Source organism: Cervus elaphus, chromosome 18 (assembly GCF_910594005.1).
Source record: "Cervus elaphus chromosome 18, mCerEla1.1, whole genome shotgun sequence".
Lineage (NCBI taxonomy): Eukaryota > Metazoa > Chordata > Mammalia > Artiodactyla > Cervidae > Cervus > Cervus elaphus.
The window spans coordinates 100,723,779-100,750,598 of NC_057832.1; the positions used below are offsets into that span (position 1 = coordinate 100,723,779).

At 41.9% G+C, this 26,820-nt stretch overlaps 1 protein-coding gene across 1 annotated transcript; it reads right to left on the reverse strand.

The window, feature by feature from the left end:
• Positions 1-126: 126 nt before the first annotated feature.
• On the reverse strand, positions 127-25,529 carry TSGA13 (testis specific 13). Its single transcript, XM_043872669.1, has 8 exons — positions 25,449-25,529; positions 24,169-24,342; positions 21,257-21,335; positions 18,666-18,737; positions 17,556-17,762; positions 4,537-4,676; positions 3,863-3,990; positions 127-400 (listed from the first exon to the last, which is right to left on the reverse strand). The coding sequence occupies exons 2-8, from the start codon at positions 24,189-24,191 to the stop codon at positions 231-233; spliced, it is 819 nt and encodes a 272-aa protein (XP_043728604.1). The 5' UTR covers positions 24,192-24,342; positions 25,449-25,529; the 3' UTR covers positions 127-230.
• Positions 25,530-26,820: the final 1,291 nt, after the last annotated feature.

The window sequence follows — 26,820 nt, forward strand, 5'->3', positions numbered from 1 at the left end:
CCAAGCGGGCGGAGGCGGGGCCAGCGATGGGTCCCACCGGAGCCGCATCTCCGCCCCTACAGCGACCGGTCGCTACTGGGGGCTAGCCCCGGCCAGCCCTGCAAGCCACCCGGCAGCCCACGCCCGGAGCGGGCAGAATGAAATTTTATTTGGTTGGCACGCCCTAGATGGCGACTTCTGCAGGCCCCTCAAGTCTTTGGAGAGAAGCGGGGGCCCTGTAGGGTTTGTTTTCACTTAATGGCAGTGGCGCTTTTTATAAACCACTGCTGGGCCCTTCCATTGCGGAACTCGCTCTCTCCAGGTGCGGTTCTGGTGGGCTTCTTCTCCAGGAGTGATGAAAGGGTTAATGGTTCCGAAATCATCTGCGAAGTTGGCGAGTCGCTCCCTGACTTCTTGGAGACTGCAACAAAGCACAGGGCATCCCGAGGGAGGACACAAAATGTGAAAAACGAAAAGAGACCCATTTGGAGGGGTGAGAAACCTGGTCTTTACTCAGAGCAAGAAGGGTAGGTTTTGGACTACTGACCACCATTACCAACTTTGTTTATAATTCTTCCCTTCATCAAGACACACTTTAAAACACTACCAGTTTAGGATCTTCCCTATCTAATCCCACCCCTTTCAAATGATTCCATCTGTGACCATTTCGACACTTGTGTGTTTGTGTGTGTGTGTGTGTGTGTGTGTGTTAGTTGCTCAGTCGTGTCCAACTCTTTGCGGCCCATGAACAGTAGCCCACCAGGCTCCTCTGTCCACAAAATTCTCCAGGCAAGAGTCCTGGAGTGGGTTGCCATTCCCTTCTCCAGGGGGTTGACACTTACATAACTCTTAGTAAGTTAAGGTACTTTCACTTGTGCATTCATATTTCTCTTAGCCCTTTCCTAAAATGTATGTTGATTTTCAGTTCTCCTGTCTGAGAGTGTAACTAAGAAGCTGTTTCTGCCTTTGGCTTCAGTATCACTTTTTCCAGATTCTCTTTCAATTTCAGCCTTTCTTGGATGCCTCTGCTGTGGGCTTGTCTTGTTCCCATCCCTCCCCTCTATTCTGAAGCATTATGCCATGTAAATATCCCTTAAATCTGTTTTCTTACTCCTACTGCTATTGCCTTAATTCAGGTCCTGTCTGTTTGTTGGACAGCCTCCTAACCAGCCTTCATGGCCCCCATCAAAACAGTTTTCTATGTAACCTTTTATTTGGATGGATGGAAGGAGGGCTTGCTAGGTTCTCTTTTGCTTGAAGTAGAGACACTGCTTCAACTTCACAATAGATTGTTTAGGAAAAGCACAGTAATTACCCTTTAGATACATAGGTAAATATCCATTCATTTTTCTTGAGGGAACCTGTAAAGTTACCATAATTCTAAGAAATTCTGCAGACTGAGATATTAAGTGTTCTGTTTAGAAGTGTAAACTGGGTTATTGGGTTACCTTAACAGAATCATGGCCTTGAAAAATCAGAGAAATTCTAATCCAGATTAGATTCTAGACCCTGGAGAAATTCTTTCTTCTAATATGGATTTAAGCTAAACTGCTGATACCCTGCATATGGTATTAATTGAGATTTAACTCCAAGTTTACTAAATATACTATTATGCTTGCCTTTTCTGGCTTATAAAGCTCAAACTTGCTTTCCATGTAGCATTTCCCTTGAAGGAAATAGATGTTCCTACATATTTATTCTGGGCCTGAAGATAAAAAGGCTTAGGGGAAAGGAGCAACCTTTTCCCCTCTCGTGGGTGAAAGGTATTGGGAGCCTAAGCAGAGATGGTGCATGTAAACCAAGAGACTCCCAAGAATGGATAATATGCTGGGGCCTGCTGGTAAGTGTGAAGGAACATGGAGGATGGAGGGGAGGGTTGAGGCTGAGCCTTAAGAGTGGCCCTTTTTATTTATTTATTTTAAAACATTTATTTGTTTGGCTGCACTGGGTCTTAGTTGCAGCATGTGGGATCTAGTTCCCTGACCTGGGATTGAACCTGAGCCCTCTGCATTGGGAGTGTGAAATCTTAGCCACTGGACCACCAGGGAAGTCCCAGAGTGGCCCCTTTTCAAACAAGATAAGTGACTCTCTGCCATCCCTGAACTTTTGTCCACATCTGTGAAGTGTTTGGGGTTTTAGTTTTGTTTGTTTGTTCTGTTTTGGCTGTTTACTGCAGCGTGTGGGATCTAGTTCCCTGACCAGGGATCAAACCCACACCCCCTGCATTGGAAGTGCAGAGTCTTAACCACTGGACTGCCAGAGAAGTCTCTATGAAGTGTTATTTAATGCCACAGTTTGGGTTTAGCTGCATATGGGGAGTTAAGAAGGTGCTTCCCTGATGGCTTAAGTGGTAAAGAATCCGCCTGCAATGCAGGAGATGTGAGAGACATGGGTTCAATCCTAGAGTCAGGAAGATCCCCTGGAGAAGGAAATAGTAACCCACTCCAGTACTCTGGCCTGGAAAATCCTATGGACAGAGGAGCCTGGTGGGCTACATTCCATAGGGTCGCAAAGAGTCAGATACAACTGAACACTCAAGCACAGGGAGTTAAGAGAGGCAGTAGGTGGATTTTGGGTGAGGTGGCACATAGGTCCAGGAGGAGCAGAGATGCTTGAAGAAGCCAGGTAAGGGATGGTAAAATATGCCCTCATGCCTCTGGAGCTGTGACTGTTGGAACTGAGGATGGTTGGCTGTCACTAGAATGGCCTTGGAGAACAGAGAAGCATACCTTTGGGAGTTTCAGAAATTGCTCAAGGAGGGAAACCCCATAGAAGAAATGAACCTTATCTTGGAGCCACAGGCTAGGGAAGTCTGGGCACTCACCGATTAAACTTCTAATACATAAATGTGAATTCAGTGCTCTGAAATTCTTCAGTGGGTCATAAACACTTGCTGGATAAAACCTAAGCCTTTATTTATACTAATAGACAAAGCCCTTAGTGACCTAGCCATCCATCTATCCTATGTACTGAAAATGCTATTACTGGTGCTTGATAAATATCCAACACTTAGTAAGTGACCAATAAATGTTGCTAAATGAATGATAGTTTGTGAGGAGAATTCTTACTGCACCCCTACCTTATCCGAAACCTATTCCACACTATGTCCTGCCTCAGCCCCAAGGAGACTCATGGACCTCTGAGACTCACAGCTTATCCTTTGGCCCTTTTAGAACAGTTTTCCTCAAAGTATGATATGCACACCACTGGGTAGTTTGGGGAGATACATAAACATTTTAAATTTAATTATTATGAATTTGATTGAATATATGCTGTGCTTTGTCCTTCATTCATTTCCGACTGCAACCCCATGAACTGTAGCCCACCTACAGGCTCCTCTGTCCATGGTGGCAAGAATACTGGAGTGGTTTGCCATGCCCTCCTCCAGGGAATCTTCCCAACCCAGGTCTCCTGTGTTGCAGGCGGATTCTTTACTGTCTGAGCCACCAGGGAAGCCTCACTTAAACATATAAGAGGAGGAAAAAACCCATGTGTTAGTATATCAAACCCATAATGTCAATAACATAGGACATTAGGACATAGGACAATAATTAGGATGAAACCAAAAAATAATAATTTTAAAGAAAAACATTAAGTAAATGATAGGGCAAATAACACATTGACCAAAACTAGTAACGTGTAAGTTAAGTAGTTTGGGAAACACTATGCTGGAACTTTCTTGAAATTTGAGGATTTAAACAAGGTCAAAAGCCTAGAACCACTCAGGCCTCTATCTGTTCTTGGCTTCCATGCTACACAGATAAACAGTCTCTGGAACCTCCAAGAGAGATGTTGATTTGCCCTCATCACTCATCCCCATAGGTTGTCCCTTCTGCCCACATCGCTGTCTTGTAAAGCATTGCTTTGAAAGAGAGGACCTTACCGTCATTCTTCATATCTTTTTTACAGACTGAAGCAAAGGTGAGCTGAGGGTACATTTTCTTCTGTTGCCTCAAAGTGTAGACCTTTGAATACTTCCCTTCACTCTTGAAATCCTTGTCGGTGGAAAACCTTAACAAAGAAAGTTGACTTAGTAGGTCCTAGTGCGGGGATGGGGTAAGGGTAGGGGGTTATTGAAACCAGGCACTGAATCCTCAGATTCTAGGGAAGAAGAAAGGACAGCACAATTGGAGGGTGTTCATTGGTACAGAGTGGCAGTATTTTTCAGGGGAAGGGATGCTTCTAGAACCTAGCATTGCAAGCCTATGAAGGAATTATCTCCTCTCTCCTCTCCAAACTAGATAGAGGCTGTGCCTATAACCAGTTTCAAATCAGATTGTTCCTATACCACAATCCTTCTGTGCACTGAAGGAGATTTTTTGTTGTTGTTTCCTCAAATCATAGACCTTTGACTACATCTCTTGTGAAAAATCTTAGTTTGCATTACTGTTTCTCTGTCGCTAAGGTAGAAATGTGGTTGGGGGTCACATAGGAAAACTGTCTTATTGTTATACAATTTTCCACATTCCCTATAAACAACAAGTATAAATGTTAAATTGTATTGAAGAGAGATAGTGACATAAATAAGGACAAGGGAAGAAAGAGCCAGGACTTCACCTAAACCATTGTTCTCGCTTGGATTTGGTGTCCTCCAACAGCATCAGAGGAAATACTGGTTTCAGTTCAGATCTTAACTTTTTTTTCTGAGGCATCAAGGGTAGGAAGAAGTTCGCGGTGGGCTTGTGCTGATGACTTTCCTGCAGCAATGGGAAGAAGAGTAAGTGAGGGAGTGAGCCGAGTCCCCTTGGATTAAAGGCAAAGCTAGGTTCCTGGACTAAGCTCCAGTTCCCTAAACTCATGCAACAAAACCTGCCAAAGAGGGAAGGAGGGCTACAGAAACCCAAAGAAGAGAAAGCAATTCCCTCAGTGGGCTAACACATATTCATTTCACAGCCAGATGATTTGTCCAAATTTTGGTCAGATTCCAAAGTCATTGATTAAGCTTGCACACTAGCCCTTGGTGTAAATGGAAGAATTTCCTGGGTTCTGAGGATTCACTCTTAGTGAATTACCAAACATTTGGTAATAAATTGGGAAATATTGTTGATCCATGGGATGCTACCCACCTTTCTTAGAGATGGCTGTCTCATTCACATCCCATTCTCTGCAGTGAAAAGGCCACAGAATGGGATGATTTGTGAGGTAATAATTTTGTCATTATTAAAGTCACAGAATCAAAGACTTTCAAAGGATCTTAAGGGCCATCAAGTCTAACCATTCATCTTATCCCCTCCATATCATTATCAAGTGGTCAATCTTCCTATCTCTAAAAACTTAACCTACTTAATTAATAGCTGATTGCTAATACCCTGTACCAGACCACCTGACCTGCCTCTTGAGAAACCTGTATGCAGGTCAGGAAGCAACAGTTGGAACTGGACATGGAACAACAGACTGGTTCCAAATAGGAAAAGGAGTACGTCAAGGCTGTATATTGTCATCCTGCTTATTTAACTTATATGCAGAGTACATCATGAGAAACGCTGGGCTGGAAGAAGCACAAGCTGGAATCAAGATTGCCGGCAGAAATATCAATAACCTCAGATATACAGATGACACCACCCTTATGGCAGAGAGTGAAGAGGAACTAAAAAGCCTCTTGATGAAAGTGAAAGAGGAGAGTGAAAAAGTTGTCTTAAAGCTTAACATTCAGAAAACTAAGATCATGGCATCTGGTCCCATCACCTCATGGGAAATAGATGGGGAGACAGTGGAAACAGTGTCAGACTTTATTTTTTTGGGCTCCAAAATCACTGCAGATGGTGACTGCAGCCATGAAATTAAAAGATGCTTACTCCTTGGAAGGAAAGTTATAACCAACCTAGATAGCATATTAAAAAGCAGAGACATTACTTTGCCAACAAAGGTCCATCTGGCCAAGGCTATGGTTTTTCCAGTGGTCATGTATGGATGTGAGAGTTGGACTGTGAAGAAAGCTGAGTGCCGAAAAATTGATGCTTTTGAACTGTGGTGTTAGAGAAGACTCTTGAGAGTCCCTTGGACTGCAAGGAGATCCAACCAATCCATCCTGAAGGAAATAAGTCCTGGGTGTTCATTGGGAGGACTGATGCTGAAGCTGAAACTCCAATACTTTGTCCACCTCATGCAAAGAGTTGACTCATTGGAAAAGATCCTGATGCTGGGAGGGATTAGGGGCAGGAGGAGAAGGGAATGACAGAGGATGAGATGGCTGGATGGCATCACTGACTCAATGGGCATGAGTTTGAGTAAACTCCGGGAGTTTGTGATGGACAGGGAGGCCTGGCGTGCTGTGATTCATGGGGTCGCAAAGAGTCGGACACGACTGAGCGACTGAACTGAACTGAACACCCTGCAACTTCTACCCTACAGTCCAAATTTCAGCCATGAAATAGAAAGACACTTGCTAACTGGAAGAGAAGCTACGGCAAACCTAGACAGAGTACTAAAAAGCAGAGACAACACTTTGCTGACAAAGATCCGTATAGTCAAAACTATGGTTTTTCCAATAGTCATGTACAAGTGTGAGAGTTGGACCATAAAGAAGGCTGAGCACCAAAGAATTGATCTTTGGAACTGTGGTGCTGGAGAAGACTCTTGAAAGTCTTCCCAAGAGGAGAGCAAGGAGATCAAACCAGTCAGTCCTAAAGGAAATCAACCTTGAATATTCATTGGAAGGACTGATGCTAAAACTGAAACTCCAATACTTTGGCCACCTGATGCGACAAGCTGACTCATTGGAAAAGACCCTGATGCTGGAAAAGTTGAAGGGCAGGAAGGGAAGCGGGTGACAGAGGACGAGATGGTTGGATGGTATCATTAACTCAATGGACATGAGTTTGAGCAAACTCCAGGAGATAGTGAAGGATGGGGACACCTGGCATGCTGCAGTCCATGGGTCACAAAGAGTCAGACATGACTGAGTGACTGAACAACAGCAACAACTCCAAACAGAACAAATCTAGTGTCTCTTTCATAGAGTCCTTAAATAATTTAAAGAAATCTATCACATTTCCCGAGTTCCCGCTCTCTTCCAGACTCAACATTGCCAGCACTGTGAACTTTTTTCACATGACATGGCTTTGGATTGTTCCCCGTTCTCCTGATTTCTCTCATTTTAACTCATTTGAGAAAGTTACAAATTAGATTCTTCCTAATGTGTGGCAATCTGAAATGGGAACAATATTCTAGGTGTAGCAGCTGCAGGACATATCTCATTAAAGTCCCTATTCAAATGTCATCACTGCTTCTGAGAACCTTCTCTAGCTACACCGTCTAAAATCACACCCATCACTCTCCATTCCTTTACCCTACTTTTGGGGGCACTTATTACATTAGACATTTTCTGTGCAATCATTGACTTGCTTATGGTCTGTCTACTCCACTGGAATTAAACTTTGACTTAGTCACTGACCAATCCCTGCCACAAAGCATTGCCTGGCAAATAGTAAGTGCTCAATAAATGTTGTTGAATGAATAAAAGAATGACAGAATAAGTGAATAACCAAACTAATTAGTTGACCTGTACTGAACCTTTTTGCTCAGAATTTTCAAACCTCTTTTTTAAAATGCTTGCTGCTGAATTAACCATGTCTTTTTTTATATTTGTTATTACATTTATTGGTTATTTTGTTGTATTTATTTGCTATATAAATTACATTTATTGTTTAATTCTCATAAAAATCTCATAAATTTATAAAAATCCTGTGGTTGAACCATGTCCTTTTGATTCTCATGCTCTTGAAACTATTTAATTTTGAGGAACAGGATTCATTGACATTACCTCCATTAATAGGGGTATTCATTGAAGTTACCTCCATGTATGCCTAGGACCTGTCATAGCCAATAATCTGACCACAAAAAAGCAGAAACCTTAGCAGGGCTAGATTTTAGAGCAGAAAAACAAGAATAAAACCATTATTTGGAATCCAAAGCAGCACGAGGTAAGGACACCAACTGCATGAGCTTGTCTGTCTTATCTCATATCATTTAGCATCATGCTATTAACATTTTGCTACTTTCTTCCTGTCTCCTTCTCGCTCTAGCATTCATTCCTTACTTTTGCCCTGAATGTATATATATTTTTTTTAACCTACAACTTTTGCTTCAATCTGCCCCTACCTACCTGCTACCTTCTTACTCATGGTTTGACTTTTTTCTGTCCTTCCTTTCCATGCCCTTTCAGTTTTTATTCCCATGTGCACATGTGTGCTAAGTCACTTCAGTCGTATCTGACTCTGTGACCCTATGGACTGTAGCCCACCAGGCTCTTCTATACATGGGATTCTCCAGACAAGAATACTGGAGTGGGTTACCATGCCCTCCTCCAATCTCAATGCTCTCCTCCTCCTCACACACTCTCAATCTTTTCCTTTCCCAATTCAGATGCCTGGAAGCAAGAATCTGATTAGCTCAAGGATTTTGGTTGTTGGTAGGTTACGAAACTAAGCAGGACCCTGTGGGGCTCCTGGGCACAGATCTTTCTGTCGCCTATTTCTCATTTGTAGGACTCCAGCCTCCATGACCTTCCCTGATTAGCAAACAGTTGTTATTCAAGGGAAGAGTAGTCAAGACACCACCTGAAGCAAGATTAAAGGAACCAGAGAAGTTCATCAGGACCACCTGAGACAAGATTAAAAGCATTCAGGACCTGAATACAGCCTAATTTTATCAGCAACACCACTCATGAACTATTACTATAAAACTCTTCAAATCCTCCTAGGTTGTGACACACAGTTTCTCAGTGTAGGAGCCCACTGTGTCCCCCTTTGCCTGGCAAAGCAATGTCAATCATTAATTGTCACTTACCAATTGCATTGCCAATGACTGAACAACAGGGCATTTGCCATCTCCCTCTGCAGAGACTGAACACTGTGCCACAGCAGCTGTTGACTTTCAACACCCCCCGAGGGAATTCAGTTTGGAGTGAGGCACTCTGTGCTCCAGGGAATCTGGTGGAACAGGTCTTTAGATAGTTGGGTGTTTTTCTGTCAATTTAGTCACTCAATTGCGTCTGATTCTGTGTGACCCGATAGACTGCAGCATGCCAGGCTTCCCTGTCCATCACCAACTCCCAGAGCTTGCTCAAACTCATGTCCATCGAGTCAGTGATGCCACCTAACCATCTCATCCTCTGTCCTCCCCTTCCCCTCCTGCCTTCAATCTTTCCCAGCATCAGGGCCTTTTCTAATGAGTCAGTTCTTTGCGTCAGGTGGCCAAAGTATTGGAGTTTCAGCTTCAGCATCAGTCCAGCCAATCAATATTCAGGACTGATTTCCTTCAGGATGGACTGGTTGGATCTCCTTGCAGTCCAAGGGACTCTCAAGAGACTTCTCTAACACCACAGTTCAAAAGCACCAATTGTTTGGCACTCGGCTTTCACTATAGTCCAACTCTCACATCCATACATGACTACTGGAAAAATCATAGCCTTGACTAGACGGACCTTTGTTGGCGAAGTAATGTCTCTGTTTTTTTAATATGGTGTCTAGGATGGTCATAAATTTTCTTCCAAGTAGCAAGCATCTTTTAATTTCATGGCTGCAGTCACCATCTGCAGTGATTTTGGAGCGCCCAAAAGTAAAGTCTATCACTCTTTCCACTGTTTTCCCATCTACTTGCCATGAAGTGATGGGACCAGATGCCATGATCTTACTTTTTTGAATATTGAGTTTTAGCCAGCTTTTCACTCTCTCTCTCATTTTAACCAAGAGGATCTTTAGAACCTCTTCACTTTCTACCATAAGGGTGGTGTTATCTGCATATCTGAGGTTATTGGTATTTCTCCTGGCAATCTTGATTCCAGCTTGTGATTCATCCAGCCCAGTATTTTGCATGATGTATTCTCCATGTAAGTTAAATAAGCAGGATGACAATATACAGCCTTGATGTATTTCTTTCCCAATTTGGAACCAGTCCATTGTTCCATGTCTAGTTCTAACTGTTGCTTCTTAACCTGCATACAGATTTCTCAGGAGGAAGGTAAGGTGGTCTGGTATTCCCATCACTTAAAGAATTTCCCACAGTTTGTTGTGATCCACACAGTCAAAGGCTTTGGCATCGTCAATATAGCAAAAGTAGTTGTTTTTCTGGAATTCTCTTGCTTTCTCTATGATCCAACAGATGTTGGCAATTTGATCTCTGATTCCTGTGCCTTTACTAAATCCAGCTTGAACATCTGCAAGTTCACAGTTCACATACTGGTGAAGCCTAGTTTGGATAATTTTGAGCATTACTTTGCTAGGGTGTGAGGTGAGTGCAATGTTTAAACATTCTTTGATGTTGTCTTTCTTGGATTGGAATTGAAACTGACCTTTTTTCCAGTCCTGTGCCACTGCTGAGTTTTCCAAATTTGCTGACATATTGAGTGCAGCACTTTCACAGCATCATCTTTTAGGATTTGAAATAGCTCAACTGGAATTCCATCACCTCTGCTAGCTTTGTTCATAGTCATGCTTTCTAGGGCCCACTTGACTTCGCATTCCAGAATGTCTGACTCTAGGTGAGTGATCACACCATCATGATTATCTGGGTCATGAAGATCCTTTTTATATAGTTCTTCTGTGTATTCTTGCCACCTCTTCTTAATATCTTCTGCTTCTGTTAGGGCCATACCATTTCTGTCCTTTATTGTTCCCATCTTTGCATGAAATGTTCCCTTGGTATCTCTAATTTTCTTGAAGAGACCTCTAGTCTTTCCCATTCTATTGTTTTCCCCTATTTCTTTGCACTGATCACTGAGGAAGGCTTTCTTATCTCTCCTTGCTATTCTTTGAAACTCTGCATTCAAATTTGGGTATATCTTTCCTTTTCTCCTTTGCCTTTCACTTCTCTTCTTTTCTCAGCTATTTGTGAGGCCTCCTCAGACAACCATTTTGCCTTTTTGCATTTCTTTTTTTGGGGGATGGTTTTGATCACCACCCCCTCTACAATGTCACAGACCTCCATCCATAGTTCTTCACACACTCTATCAGATCTAATAATCCCTTGAATCTGTTTGTCACTTCCACTGTATAATCCTAATGGATGTGATTTAGGTCATACCTCAAGGGTCTAGTGGTTTTCCTTACTTTCTTCAATTTAGTCTGAATTTTGCAATAAGGATTTCATGATGTGAGCCACAGTCAGCTCCTGGTCTTGTTTTTCCTGACTGTATAAAGCTTCTCAATCTTTGGCTGCAAAGAATATAATCAACATGATTTCATTATTGACCATCTGGTGATGTCCATGTGTAGAGTCTTCTCTTGTGTTGTTGGAAGAGGGTGTTGCTATGACCAGTGTGTTCTCTTGGCAAAACTCTGTTAGCCTTTGCCCTGCTTCATTTTGTACTCCAAGGTCAAACTTGCCTGTTACTCTAGGTATCTGTTTACTTCCTACTTTTGCATTCCAGTCCCCTATGATGAAAAGGGCATCTTTTTTTGGTGTTAGTTCTAGAAGGCCTGGTAGGTCATCATAGAACTGTTCAACTTCAGCTTCTTTGGCACTAGTAGTTGGGGCACAGACTTGGATTACTGTGATTTTGAATGGTTTGCCTTGGAAATGAACAGAAATCTTTCTGTCGTTTGTGAGATTGCATCCAAGTACTGCATTTAGGACCCTTTTGTTGACTATGAAGGCTACTTCATTTCTTCTACCTACAGTAGTATATAATGGTCATCTGAATTAAATTCACCCATTCCAGTCCATTTTAGTTCACTGATTCCTAGAATGTTCACTCTTGCCATCTTCTGTTTGACCACTTCCAATTTACCTTGATTCATGGATCTAACATTCCAGGTTCCTATGCAATGTTGTTCTTTATACATCGGACTTTACTTCCTTCACCAGTCACATCCACAGCTGGGCATTGTTTTCGGTTTGCCTTCGTCTCTTTCTTCTTTCTGGAGTTATTCTTCTACTCTTCTCCAGTAGCATATTGGGCACCTAAAGACCTGGGGAGTTCATCTTTCAGTGTCATTTCTTTTTTGCCTTTTCATATTGTTCACGAGGTTTTCAAGGTAAGAATACTGAAGTGGCTTGCCATTACCTTCTCCAGTGGACCACATTTTGTCAGAACTCTCCACCATGGCCTGTCCATCTTGGGTTGTCCTACATGGCATGGCTCCTATTTGCATTGAGTTAGACAAGGCTGTGGGTGTTTTTAGGAACAGAATTTATGATCTCAATCCTTGTATCTCCTCATATCTAGAAAAGTACTAAATCCCTTCATGGTGACATCAACTCTTCATAACTAGCAGAAAACCTTTTGTAAAGTGAGTGCCTGACTGCACTGAACTCCCTCTTCACCAAAATTTTATATATATTGACCTTGCCCCACTCCCTCTTTGGAGCAGTCTCTCAGAGCTCTCTGAGATGCTGCCTCCCAGGCTGCAGTCCTCATTTTGCCCCAAATAAACCTTAACTCACAACTCTTAAGTTGTACATCTTATTTAGTCAAGAGCAATAAGTCTATTCTTTTCTATTTCACCCAAAATTCTGTCTCTGAGATTTGCTTCGGTACCAGTGTACTAATGCCAAGCTTTTGGCCTCAGTTGGTTTTGGTTTGGTTTCAGTTTTTGTTTGGTGGTTTGGTTTAACAGCACCAATCTATAGCACAGGTCACTAAGCAGCCTATGAGATTGACTTCCCTGGGTCTAGTGTCCTCCTGAGTCTAGTTACTCAGAATATGGCCTTTCTTCACAAACTGTGGTAGGGCCATGTTACTTAGAAAGGGCTGTGAGTATAACAACCACTGTGATAGACATGTCTGGTCCATTCTTCAACTTGATTGCTAATACCCACACTCTTCTTATACACATGTCTGGATGTAGCAAAAGAATGCTTCCTTTGTGTATAGTCTTAGGCTCACAAAAGATTGCCACATTTGTCTAGTAAGACAAGGAGGGATGCAGCATGAATATTCAAGAGGCATTCTAGATATTGGGCATTTCCATCTTCTTGGACTTGTTCCAAATAGCCCCATAAAATTACCATGCTGCCAGTCTTCAACAATCAAAGCCTTACTACTGTCTATTAATACAATTTGGCTGGTACTGTAATTTACTCATGAATAGGATCAGGTCCCGCATGTGACCTGCAAGGCTCACAAAGTGGCAGCTGTTGGAAGGAAGCTCTTCTTGCACCAAGGTTACATGATAGTCTTGTATTTCCTTCTCTACCTTGAGCAAGGCAACCCTGGCCTGGCATTTGTTCCTCTCAGTGTATATTACCCACTACCAGGAGAACAATCACTGAGCTTATGCTCAAATGGCACAAATTCTGAGACCCAAGAAATCACAGGCAATGAATCAATTAACTCCTCTGTCAGCTTATATTGTTGGATGTTAGCATTTTATCTTCCATTTGGAAAGGAATCTTTCATTGCCATCCATCTAGCAATGGAGGAAATACTAACTCTAAATTAACCACATGTTATTATAATGGTCTATCTTGGGTAATTCCACTCCCAGCATCATATTTATGTTATAATTAGATTTTTTGTTAACACTTTCACTTATTTAATTTCTTCTAGTTATATTAGCAGAGAAGGCAATGGCACCCCACTCCAGTACTCTTGCCTGGAAAATCCCATGGATGGAGGAGCCTGGTAGGCTGCTGTCCATGGGGTCGCTAAGAGTTGGACACGACTGAGTGACTTCACTTTCACTTTTCACTTTCATGCATTGGAGAAGGAAATGGCAACCCACTCCAGTACTCTTGCCTGGAAAATCCCATGGATGGAGGAGCCTGGTAGGCTGCTGTCCATGGGGTCGCTAAGAGTTGGACACGACTGAGTGACTTCACTTTCACTTTTCACTTTCATGCATTGGAGAAGGAAATGGCAACCCACTCCAGTACTCTTGCCTGGAAAATCCCATGGATGGAGGAGTCTGGTAGGCTGCGGTCCATGGGGTTGCTAAGAGTCGGACACGACTGAGTGACTTCACTTTCACTTTTCACTTTCATGCATTGGAGAAGGAAATGGCAACCCACTCCAGTGTTCTTGCCTGGAGAATCCCAGAGACAGGGGAGCCTGGTGGGCTGCCGTCTATGGGGCTGCACAGAGTTGGACATGACTGAAGTGACTTAGCAGCAGCAGCAGCAGTTATATTAGGTCCACTCTTATGGCTGTCAAGATCTTTTTTCACAAGAAAGACACACATACACACACACACACATATTTTTGGCCACACCACAAGGCTTATGGGATCTTGGCTCTCTGACTAGAGACTGAACTAGGGCCCCTAGCAATGAAACCCCAGAGTCTTAACCACTGGATTGCCAGGGAGTTAAAGATCTTTTTTAGATCATGATTCCTAAATATATTTTGAATTGGTTTTCTTCATTTTCTGTTATTGATTTAGTTCTGTCAACTACAAATTGGCACTGGCCTGTCAAGTGCAAATTGGCGCTTGCCAAGAGCATGTGCCAGTGACTGAACAACAACAGGGGCATTTACACCTGCCTCTGCAGAGATTGAATCCTGTGCTACTGCAGCTTCCGATTTTCAACACTCTGAAGAGAAATCAGGGTGGAGAGCCACTGTGTGCTCCAGGGAAACTGGTGGAACACGTCTTTAGATAGATATTTTCAGGAACCGATAATGATTCCAGTCCTTCAGTTCAGTTCACTTCAGTCTATCAATCATGTCCCTGACTTTTGCAACCCCATGGACTGCAGCATGCCAGGCTTCCCTGTCCATCACCAACTCCTGGAGCTTGTTCAGGCTCATGTTCATTGAGTTGGTGATGCCATCCAACCATCTCATCATCTGTCGTCCCCTTCTCCTCCCTTCAATCTTCCCCGGCATCAGGGTCTTTTCTAATGAATCAGTTCTTCAATCCATACATGAGTACTGGAAAAACCAAAGCTTTGACTATACATCCCAATCCTTGCCTCTCCTCATATCTAGAAAAGAACTAAATCCCTTCATGGTGACATTAGCCCCTCATGACTAGCAGAAAACCTTTTGTAAAATAAGTGTTTGATTGCACTGAACTCCCCTTTCACCAAAATCTTATATATTGACCTTCCTCCACAACCTCTTTGGAGCAGTCTCTCAGAGCTATCTGAGGTGCTGTCTCCTGGGCTGCAGTCCTGATTTTGTCCCAAATAAAACTTAACTCACAACTCTCATGCTGTTTATCTTTTTTAGCTGACAATTAAATTCTTCAGCATGTCTCACCTTGACAATTGTAACAACAAAATAGTTGTTGTTCAGTCATGTCTGACTCTTTGCAGTCCCATGGACTGCAGCCCACCAGGCTTCCTTGTCCTTCACCATCTCCTGGAGCTTGCTCAAACTCATGTCCATCGAGTAGTGATGTCATCCAACATCTTGTTCTCTGTCCTCCCCTTCTTCTCCTGCCTTCAATCTTTCCCAGCATCAGGGTATTTTCTAATGAATTGGCTCTTTGATCAGGTGGCCAAATATTGGAGCTTCAGCTTCAGCATCAGTCCTTCCAATGAATATTCAGAGTTGATTTCCTTTAGGATTGACTGGTTTGATCTCCATGCAGTCCGATGGACTCTCAAGAGTCTTCTCCAGAACCACAGTTCAAAAGCTTCAATTATTTGGTTCTCAGCCTTTTTTATGGTCCATCTCTCACATCTGTACATGACTACTGGAAAGACCATAGCTTGGACTAGACGGATCTTTGTTGGCAAAGTAATGTCTCTGCTTTTTAATATACTGTCTAGGTTTGTCATAGCTTTTCTTCCAAGGAGCAAGTGTCTTTTAATTTCATGGCTGCAGTCACCATCTGCAGTGATTTTGGAGCCCAAGAAAGTAAAGTCTGTCACTGTTTCCATTGTTTCCCCATCTACTTGCCATGAAATGATGAGACCAGATGCCATGATCTTAGTTTTTGAATGTTGAGTGATAGTTAATCTTTGTGATTTTTATCTCCTCTGCAACTATTATACTTTTCTCTCAACTTCCATAAAAGATCTTTCTAAACTGCAGATTTGGTTATACTTTTTAACTCCTGCCATTTACTCTCTTATTGCTGCTGTTCAGTTGATAAGTCATGTCTGACTTTTTGTGATCCCATGGACTGCAGCATGCCAGGCTTCTCTGTCCTCCACCATCTCCTGGAGTTTGCTCAGAGTCATGTCTGTTGAGTCCATCATGCTATCTAACCACCTCATCCTCTGCCGCCGTCTTCCCCTTTGCCTTCAATCTTTCCCAGCATCCAGGTATTTTCCAATGAGTCGGCTCTTTGGCTGTTCACATCAGGTGGCCAAAGTATTGGAGCTTCAGCCTTAGCATCATTGGTCCTTCCAGTAAATATTCAGGGTTGATTTCCTTTAGGATTGACTGGTTTGATCTCCTTGCAGTCCAAGGGACTCTCAAGAGTCTTCTCCAGTACCACCATTTACTCTGTTACATTCCCCTAAATGCACCTCACTTTCTCATGAATCTATGCCTCTGCTTTTCCCATTGATTAGAATATCTTCTTTTATTTTTGGTTAGGGTTCACCTCCTTTGCCAAACCTCCCTGATTATTTCCTTTCCTCCAACAAAGATACTGTTCTCTACTGTATATTAGTATATCTTGTATATTCTTTTATTACTCACATATTCTAGTATATTATATTAATAATTACTTTGTATATCTCATTTATTGATCTGTCTCTCCTGTTAGACTCCGAATTCCTTTAAGATAGAAACTGTCCTGTAATCACCTTTATATTTTAGTTCTTAGCTTAGCATGTATCTAGCATTTGTCCTGGGCTTGCTTGGTGGCTCAGTGGTAAAGAATCCACCTGCCAATCCAGGAGATGTGGGTTCAATACCTGGGTCAGGAAGATTCCCTGAAGAAGAAAATGGCAACCCATTCCAGTGTTCTTGCCTGGGAAATCCCATGGACAGAGGCACCTGGCGGGCTACAGTCCTTGTGGTCGCAAAAGAGTCAGACACAACTAAACAACAACCACAGTTTATAACAGAGCCCCAAATATCTGGCTGCTGGGATAGTAAATTTTCTGTTCCTCTTCCCTCTTGATACCCAAGAGCTATGGGTGGAGAGCATAACTCTTCCCGTTTAGATATTCATTTCTGTTCCTTACTTGTCATTCCAGATTTATCTGTTGCTACTTTATACTCAAAGAATCCGCCTGCAATGTGGGAGACCTGGATTCAGTCCCTGGGTTGGGAAAATTCCCTGGAGGAGGGCATGGCAACCCACTCCAGTATTCTTGCCTGGAGAATCCCATGGATAAAGGAGCCTGGTGGGCTACAGTCCATGGGTCACAAAGAGTCAGACACAATTGAGCAACTAACCACAGCACTTTATACTCAATTAGAAAGCCAGTGGCTAGTTTACCCTTTGTTAATTACAAATATCTTTGATCAAGGAAGAACAATTTTTTTACTAAGACCTTCTTTTCTCTGTGCAATGAATGAAGTTTCATGACCCAAGTTTGTACAGCTCTGATTCAGAGTATTTCCCAGGCCCTCAGATTCTGTTTGGTGAAGCATGTGGCAAAGAATAAGAAGAAAGTAGTTGGCCCTGAGTACCATCTTCCATGTTAAGTTAGCTCCCTTCTTCAAGCTAACTGCTAGTTCCTCAGGATCCTTACTCATGATGCCAGGAAACTTCCCCAGGTGTTCTTACCTTGAGCAGTAACTCATTGGAAAAGTATTTTGGTGTGATGTCCTTTCCTTGATGATCTATCGGGCAGGGAAGTGGGTTGTTGGTCAGAATCAGTAAGGTCTTATCCTGATCATACTCTATTACTTTTAACATGAAGCTTCGAATTTTCCTGTTTCGAGCCAGGAATTTCTGCAGTGCAGTGGGCTTCAAAGGCTCATAGTACTGGGCCTGAGCAGACAGAAAATTTTCCAGAGAGACAAAGGGATTAGATCAAGGGCAGATTAACTGATTGGTTAGCTAATCTTTTGCCTCTAAGGGGTAGGGACAGAGAAGCTGGACAGGGCCTGACTAAATCTGCTCAAAAACTTGTTTTACAGAAAATGTCTGAAGCTTTCAGTCCCTTTCTCCTCTCAGAACATTTCCCTGCAAATCCACCAAGGGGCTGGGGAAATGAGATGGGAAAGTTTCCACATAAAAAGGAACAGAGAGGACTTAATGCTTGTGAAAAAGTGTAACATTGTGTCCAACAACAATAGGGCCAACAGAAGTTTCTATGTTAAACCTAAATGGCCTTCTCTACAAGGCTGTGGCAGAGTGGACCATGAGGTACCAAATCTCTGATCCCAGGGAGCCCTGAGGAGGCCAACACAGCTCTCATCTACCTCTTCCCACCCACCAACGTTTCTCCAGGCACAACCACATTAAAAGGCAGAATAAGCACAATGTCAAAAAGGAAAAACAGTCACAAAAAGAGCCGGTCACTTTAGATGTGGTGGGGGAAGGGGGAGGCCCACTAAATTTGCTTTTCCATCAGTAGGTGGATGGCAGGGGACTAGGGAGGGAGGAAGGGAGAGGGAGAAAACAGAATACTTCCTAATGAGACATATGTTTTCTCAACATAAGAAAAAAAAGTCAGCTGCAGGGCCTACTTTCTTCACAGCCCCACCCTCCTCCCTCGCCACCGTTCCCATCAGCGCCCTGAGACAGCTCTGCTTCCCGGTCCCAGGAGGATGCACAGGCACAGTAGCTGGTGGCACTTGGGGGCACTTGGGTTATTCTCTGCACTGGGCCTCGGCACCGCAGCTGAAACTTGCTCTTGGAGACTGTGGGGGAATGCTTTTTATCACCTACCAAATTTGGATGGACTGTGTAATGGTGCAGGTTCTTTAGAACAAATTTTGATTGCCCGACTGCATCAATAACCTAGAGAAAATAAACAAAATATTAGTGTTTCAAGTTGCACCTATCCTAAACAATATTCCATTCCTTACTCCACCTCAGTCCAGCTAAAATCTGGTCTCTAACTCAAATTAAGTGAGAAGAACTTCATGTTCTGCACCCTGGGTTGCTGGAATGAGAGCCATAACCTGCAGAGCTAAGTTCTAAGGCGTCCTGACAGAGCAGCTTGTATATGGAAATGTGGACCAGCTGTGTGAAATGTTAGGGGTCATTAGGAGGTGAAGCGGTGAAATAGACAAGGACGGCATCAAAGTTTAGACAAATCACCCCAAGGGTTTACACCTCTTTCCTCTGCCTTTCCCATTTCTGTAGGAAGGAAAGCAGATAAAAAGAAGCGGAAAGAAAAAAATGAAGGACAATCTTTAAGGAGAAAAGCAAGTTACAGAAGGACAATAACTTAAGGGTTGTGAGTGGAAGAAAGTCCTGGGGATAACTGCTTGCTGAGCTGGGGGGTGGCACACAGGAAGAGAGAAATAGCAGTGCACTCTGCATTTTTTAAAAAATAATTTTGCGATTTATGATTCTTCCAGAAATGTAGTAAAGAGTAATTTAATTTTGGTAACACTTCTGTCTGAGAAGTGTGGAAGTGTTAGTTGTCCAGTTGTGTCTGACTGTTTGCAATCTCATGGACTGCAGCCTGCTAGGCTCCTCTGGCCTTGAAATTCTCCAGGCAAGAATACTGGAGTGGGAGTCATTCCCTTCTGCAGGGGATCTTCCCGACCCATGGACCAAACCCAACGTGTACCGCATTGCAGGCAGATTCTTTACCGTCTGAGCCACCAGGGAAGCCCCAGCCCTTCTGCCTGCCGTTTTGCATTTATCTGCCAGTGGTGGTGCTGGTGGATTGTTTGAGTGTCATGCCTGGTGGTAGAGTTGCTGGGCCTGTTCCACCTCCTGCTGACTCCGGGGTTATTGTCTGGCCCTAGATAATCTAAGAATGAGTCAAAGGCATGAGAACACAAGGAGATAAAAAAAACTCTGAGTTACCTCCTTCGGGCTTGGTCTGATGAGAAATTAGATAAAGAGCACAATCCTGTGTGTGGATCAGCATTTCTAAAGATCGCCTGTTCTCAAGAAGGTGATGGGGTAAGATGAGATTCAGAAGAAAGGGAACTGCACAGGCAAATAGAGTAAGAAGGTGAATGAAAAAGAGGGAGATAGTAAGGAGCAACAGAACTGTGTGGTGAGGGGAGGTGTTATGCTCCAGGAGGAAAACGCCAGGAGTTGGCAATTTTCAGGGGTTGGAGGAGGACTAGGAGAAGGACTAGCAGAGCCATGCCATACATTCCTTTAGGGATGGTGGGAAGCAATAGGGGGCAAATCCAAAGATGTACTTATTTAATTTATACTACTTATTGTAAAACTGGAGTCCCTGGGTTCAAAACAAAAATACATTTGAAAATCCTGCTTCACAGATGTGATATATAGTATATAACATTTAGAATCATAAACATCTTGGAAAAATTTTGGGGGGAGAAGATGCAAAGGCTTCTTTTATAGTATATTTAAAAATTAATTTTGGGGGGGAAAGCCTCTGGAAATTTTTCTGAGGTATTACATCTTTTTCCAAATTAGTCTCCAGCAGTTAACTAAGATCCCCTGGAGTAGGAAATGGTACCCCACTCCAGTATTCTTGCCTGGAAAATTCCATGGGCAGAGGAGCCTGGCAGGCTGCAGTCCATGGGACCACAGAGTCCGTCACGACTGAGTGACTAAGTGCACACACACATGTAAAAATGTCTAAATTGAAGTATGTTTTTAGTTTTACGTTGAATTGCACTATCTCTGGCTGATGAAATGAAAGTTGACCCAGAAAATTAGCTTGAATATGATTAGAGTATGTTTTTAGCTTTATGTTGAATTGTACTATCTCTGGCTGATGAAATAAAAGTTGACCCAGAAAATTTACTTGAATGTGATAAACCTAGGGAAGTAACCAAGCTACCCAATGGAGTTTTGTTTTAAGAAGTGATCACAATATCTAGTTTAAGTCAGGATTTAATGTTCACTCATGTCCTAAAATAGATTTCTGGTCCCTGGGTTTTGAGCCATGATTCTTTGTTGATATGTCCCTGTCTCTTCCCTTTTCTTTTCCCACTTCCCTGGTGGCTCAGATGGTAAAGCATCTGCCTAAAATGCGGGAGACCCGGTTTGATCCCTGGGTCAGGAAGATCCTCTGGAGAAGGAAATGGCAACCCACTCCAGTATTCTTGCCTGGAAAATCCCATGGACGGGGGAGCCTGGTAGCCTACAGTCCATGGGGTCGCAAAGAGTTGGACACGACTGAGCGAGTTCACTTTCTTTCTTCCCTTTTCTATGTCTCTGTTTCTCTTTCATTAAATTAGATAAATTAACCTGCTTTCTATATGAATCTTGACTACTTTTTGCTTTTCAACAGGAAGTTTGTGAGACCCTGCTTATAAAGTACTCTAAGCAACTCCAAAGAAAGATTATAAATGAACATTGCTAATGTTCTTTCTTACCTCATCACTATCAAAAAATATTTCTTTCTCAAATGTAACTGGGCTAGTTCTGGAAGTCCTTGGTTTGCCATGTTGAGACCTAAAAAAGAAGCAGAATACCCAATTATAATTTTCTTACTCAAAGGTGTGGTCTTCTACACGTTCTTGACCTCCCTCAATGAAGTTTGGGAGCCAAACTTAAAGGAGCCAATTTAGGTGATCATTAATTGCATATGTTTGAATGTGGGAGGAGAAGGGGATGACAGAGGGTGAGATGGTCGGATGGCATCACCGACTCAATGGACATGAGTTTGTGTAATCTCTGGGAGTTGGTGATGGACAGGGAGGCCTGGCGTGCTGCAGTCCATGGGGTCACAAGAGTCAGACACTACTGAGCAACCAAACTGATCTGAATTGCATATATATGGGTAGCAAAGAAAAGGATTCATTATTCAGCCTGCATGCTAGGGGAAAACCAAACTTCATTTTGAAGAGTTTAGCAAGCGGGATTTCTTAGAGACACGATGACAATTGATACGTTGATTACTCCTAAAGTAGCAGTTTTAAGAAATGAAAATTAAAACCACAATAGGCTATCACCTCACATCTGTCAGAATGGTTATAATCAAAAAGAACACAAATAACAATTATTGAAGAGGATGTGGAAAAAAGGAAGCCCTCATATATTGTTTGTGGGGATGTAAATTGGTGCAGCCACTGTGGAAAACAGTATGATGTTTCCTTAAAACAAAAAAAAAACAACAACTAAAAATGGAACTACCATGAGACCCAGCCATTCTACTCCTGGGTATATATATATATATATTTAAAAGTCTGAAAATGCTAATTAAAAAAAATACATGTACCTCAATATTTATAGCAAATATTTACAATCGCCAAAATATGGAAACAACCTTAAATTGAATAGATAAAGAAGATATGGTATGGCACTTCCCTGGTGGCTCAGTGGTAAAGAGTCTGCCTGCTAATGAAGGAGAGACAGGTTTGATCCCTGATCTGGGAAGATCCCACATGCTGCAGAGCAAGAGCAACTAAACCCATGCACCACAACTATTGAGGCTGTGCTCTAGAGCCCAGAATTGCAACTCCTGAGCCCAAGTGCCCTTGAGCCTGAGCTCTGCAAGAGAACCCATTGCAATGAGAAATCCACACATGGCCCCTAAAGAGTAGCTCCCACTCCTCAACTAGAAAGAAACCTGCAGAGCAACAAAGACCTATCACACCCCAAAAAATAAATAGGAGATAAAGATTATATAAAAAAAGAAAATGTGGTATGTATATAAAATGGACTATTACTCAGCCATAAAAAGAATGATATTTTGCCATTTTCAACAGCATGAATGGACTGGGAGGGTATTATGCTAAAGTGAAGTAAGTCAGACAGAGAAAGACAAATATTATATGATATCACTTCTACATGGAATCTAAAAAAAAATAAACTCTGACTGTAACAGAAGAGAAGCATACTTACAGATATGGTGAGCAAACTAGTGATCACCAGTGGGGAGTGAGGAGGGGGAGGGGCAAGACAGGAGTGGGAGATTAAGGGGTACAAACTGCTATGTGGAAGACAAATAAGACACAGGGATATATTCTACAACACAGGGAATACAGCCAATATTTTATAATAACTTTAAATGGATTATAACATTTAAAAATTGTGAATTACCATGTTGTACACCTGAAACGTATATGATATTGTACATTAACTATACCTCAATAAAAAAAAAATAGAGATTTTAGATCATTCAAGGAACTGGTCTAGTTGACTATTTAAGCAAATGCTTTTGTGCAACTGGACCATGACAATATTCTTAAATTATAAATACTGTTTTATAGACCTACCTGCCTACTCTTCTCTACATGGAAACAATTCTGCCTTAGCCAATAATTAGCCAATAATTCCACGAGAAGGGATATAGTTAGTGGAACATCACAACTAAATTTCCAGTTCTTAATGACTGCTTGGATTACTGGTTCCCTCAGGTACCTAAGCATAGCTGTTTCCCTACCTAGAATTAAGATAATAAAAATAATCATCAGTTACAAATATTCTCGCAATCTATGCTTTCACTTACTTTCCCATCTCCCCTCCCCCAGATACCAGTTCCCTCTGGGGAAAAGGGGGGGGGGGGGTGCAAAAGTTGCAATATTTAGTAACAAAGTATTTTGATTCCTTGACTAATTCTTAGGAAGCCCATTTACTGTTCAAACATGGTGAAAGATGCACATCAATAAGATTGGGTTAATGGTGAAAATAAATAACCTGCTTTCTCTTTGGAGTTTAAACTAGCTTAAATTAAGCTTATGGCTGATTCACACTGTTATACAGCAAAACCAATACAATGTTGTAAGGCAATTATTCTCCAATTAAAAATAAAGATAGAAAAACAAAAATCCCCACTATATTATCAGCTTTATTGTAGCACTTTTCAAAATGCTTCTTTGGTATCTAAAAGGCAGCAGAGGATCCCAGATGCTCTTGTTCAAGGCCAATTTAAGGCATAGATCAACCTGAAAATGCTCCTTCAACCCAGCAGTGTCCATCTCTGACAGCCTGGTGCTTTCTCTTTGGTAAAGCTACTCTAGTTGCTGCATGAAACACAGCCCAAGATCTGATTATTGATCCGAGAACTGTCAATTAAAATGTTGTATTTAAAAAAAATTTTTTTTCCTATTTTTTGACCATGCCACGTAGCATGCAGGATCTTAGTTCCCTGATTGGGGATAAAACTCCTGCTCCCTGCAGTGGAAGCACAGAGTTTTAACCACTGGATCACCAAAGAGGTCTCTAAAATGTTGTTAATTGAGCATCTACTCTGTGACTAGTACTGTTCAAAGTGATATGGGCTACAAAATAAGTCTGTATTAGAAGGTAGTTATAACTTAGTTGGGCAAACAAGACTACACACTTGATTTGTGTCTTTTGGCCCATTGCTGTTCACTGCTAAGTGGGCCAGCTGAGGCAAGTAGTCACCGAGAGGCCAAACTCCGTGCCTCTAAATCGTCCACGTTCTGCAGGGGTTCAGTTCAATGCAAACATTCTCTTCTTAGCACATTCTATGTGCTCAGCCCCATTCTTGATCCTGGATGGGAAACAAGAGGAGACAGCAGTGCCCTTGTGAGTGCAGAAAATGCATGAGATGTGATGATCCTTGCCCTCAAGAACTTAACTTTAGTTGGTAAATGCAGGGAGGGAAGAGGAAGTGATTGTTACATGTGAAAAAATAATGACAACTACATGCTAACATATTAGGTAAATCAATTCATTTCTTGGGGCCTCAATTTCCTCATCTGTGAAAAATGGAGTTGACAAAATGATTTAAAGGTGACATTCCAACTCCATGATAGTGGTGAAATTTACCTACATGAAGACATTAAAAAAAATTCCTGTGTCAGTCGTGGGTGAAATTAGGAGGAGTAGCCATTCTGTACTATATACCTCCCCTCTCAATATGATATTTTTCCAGTTATTAGGCCTGACTGGAGGGTTATTTTGGTTTTGTTTTGTTTTTTTTTTTTTGCTATTGTTGTTTGAAGTAACAACATATAAAAGTGGAGAGGTAGAATGAGGTCAAATTAAGGAGACCCAGACAATTAAATTGGAGAAGGAAATGGCAACCCACTCCAGTACTCTTGCCTGGAAAATCCCATGGATGGAGGAGTCTGATGGGCTACTGTCCAAAGGGTCGCAAAGAGTCGGACACGACTGAGTGGCTTCACTTCCTTCTGACAATTAAGTAGAGGTTTCAGTTCAGTTCAGTTCAGTCGCTCAGTCGTATCCGATTCTGCAGTAAGGCCTATTAGCCCAAGCGCCAATAAAGCTTATGAGTTTGGAGGAAAGATCATATTAGTAATAATAGTGTCCATAGGTGATTGTTTGCAGTTTGTCTAGACATAAACACTAAATGTACTGTCTAGTGATAACTAAACTGAGCTAAACTCTGCAAATCCCCTTTAAGGGAAACAGACTAGTAAGCTTTTCATCCTTTTCTCATGTCTAATTTTTCTGGAATTGTGGGTCTAGCTCATGTTTAGATTGAAACTAAAATAAATAGAAGCCAGCAAATGGGGGTGGGGTGGGGGGGTGCAAGGCTTCTGCTGCTTGTCTGCAACCCAGGGTGGGGAAAAACATCACACAAACACAAACACTTCATCTAAAATAAGAATAGAAAGATCTAGTGTACAGTACCTTGAAGGACATAGGGAAATCTTAGTTCGGGGGGAAGGGGGAATTCCTTGACCTGGAAACTGTCCATTTTCAAAATATTCTAGAGGAGACACAGGGTGTTTGTGATGAAAAGGCAGTCTAGAATGTTCTATGTTGGAGTCAGAGAATGGAAAGCACAGAGATTTTAAACAAAATCTGCTACAATCTGCTCCAACTTGTTTTTCTAACCTATGACTCCCCAACATACCACATACTGATTTTTTCACTATATCTTTAGAAAAATTTTATTGAAGTATCTTTGATTTATAATGTTGTGCTAATTTCTACTGTATAGCAAAGTGATTCAGTTATATATATATATATATATTCTTTTCATGTTCTTTTCCATTTTGGAAGATATTGAATATAGTTCCCTGTGCAATACAGTAAGGATGTATTTTCACTGTATCTTAATCAGCCTCTGCCTAGCCAATGGTTTTAGCTTATCCCTCAAACACATTTATAAAGTAAGCATTTATTTATCTTATTCTCCAAACTCCAAACTCTCTTCCCAACCTCTTCAATCCATTTGAGTCTTCCTCTTTCTTTATGCTACTTCTCAGACCTTTCTTCTTGGGAGAAGACTTTTCATATCAATCCAATCTCACACTCTAGCCTGCAGGTTCTGTTTTTCTCGAGCTGCAATTACATAATAAATTGTTGCTCTGCGTGTGCTTTTCTTATATGTAGGGTGTTTGTCTCCTAGGCAGTAAGCTCTGCTTTATATCAGGCATTCAAAATCAGTTTTATTTATTTCAATATATTTATCAAACATCTGTGACCTGTTAGGCACCATCCTAGGTAATGGAAACCAAATATAAATTAGATGTAGTCTTCAACCTCAAGGAGCTCATTTTTTAACCAAGAAGAAGACAAGGAGAGAGCTGAGTGTAACATTGCAGTGTGTATGTTAGAGATAAATTCAGGATGCTAGTGGAGTAGAGGGGAAGAGGACTTAACCTGGATAATAAGAGACAGGAAGAGGTTTGGAACTAATCTCTAAACTGAGTCTGGAAAGATGAATGTATTGACCAGGTGAAAAGAAGAGAGGGAGGATGAGGGAGGAACACACACAAAAACATGAACATAGAACAAGGCATGACTTGTTTAGGAGCATTGCCAGTAACTGCAGTATGCCTGGAAGATAAGATTTCGTGAAAAGGTAGCAAGAGATGAGACTGGAGAGAAAGCCAGGATCCAAATCCTAGAGTGAAGTCTTTAGAAGAAACTTACAGGTTATTTTCTGAACAATGAAGCACTATGGAGGGATGTTAAGTAGCGATACTTGGAACAAGATATATTTTTAAAATATGAAAGTGATGGTGGTGTGAACTATAGATTGGAAAGATGAAGA

Bases quoted from the DNA above. Each gene is read 5' to 3' on its own strand.
- TSGA13 (XM_043872669.1), bottom strand. From the start codon at position 24,191: ATGGGCCAAAAGACACAAATCAA. The intron at 18,738-21,256 runs GTAAGAAAGAAC...TATTTTCTCTAG, and splicing joins TATTTTTTGATAGTGATGAG to GTTATTGATGCAGTCGGGCA. The intron at 17,763-18,665 runs GTAGGTGATAAA...CTGTCTGCTCAG, and splicing joins ACACAGTCCATCCAAATTTG to GCCCAGTACTATGAGCCTTT.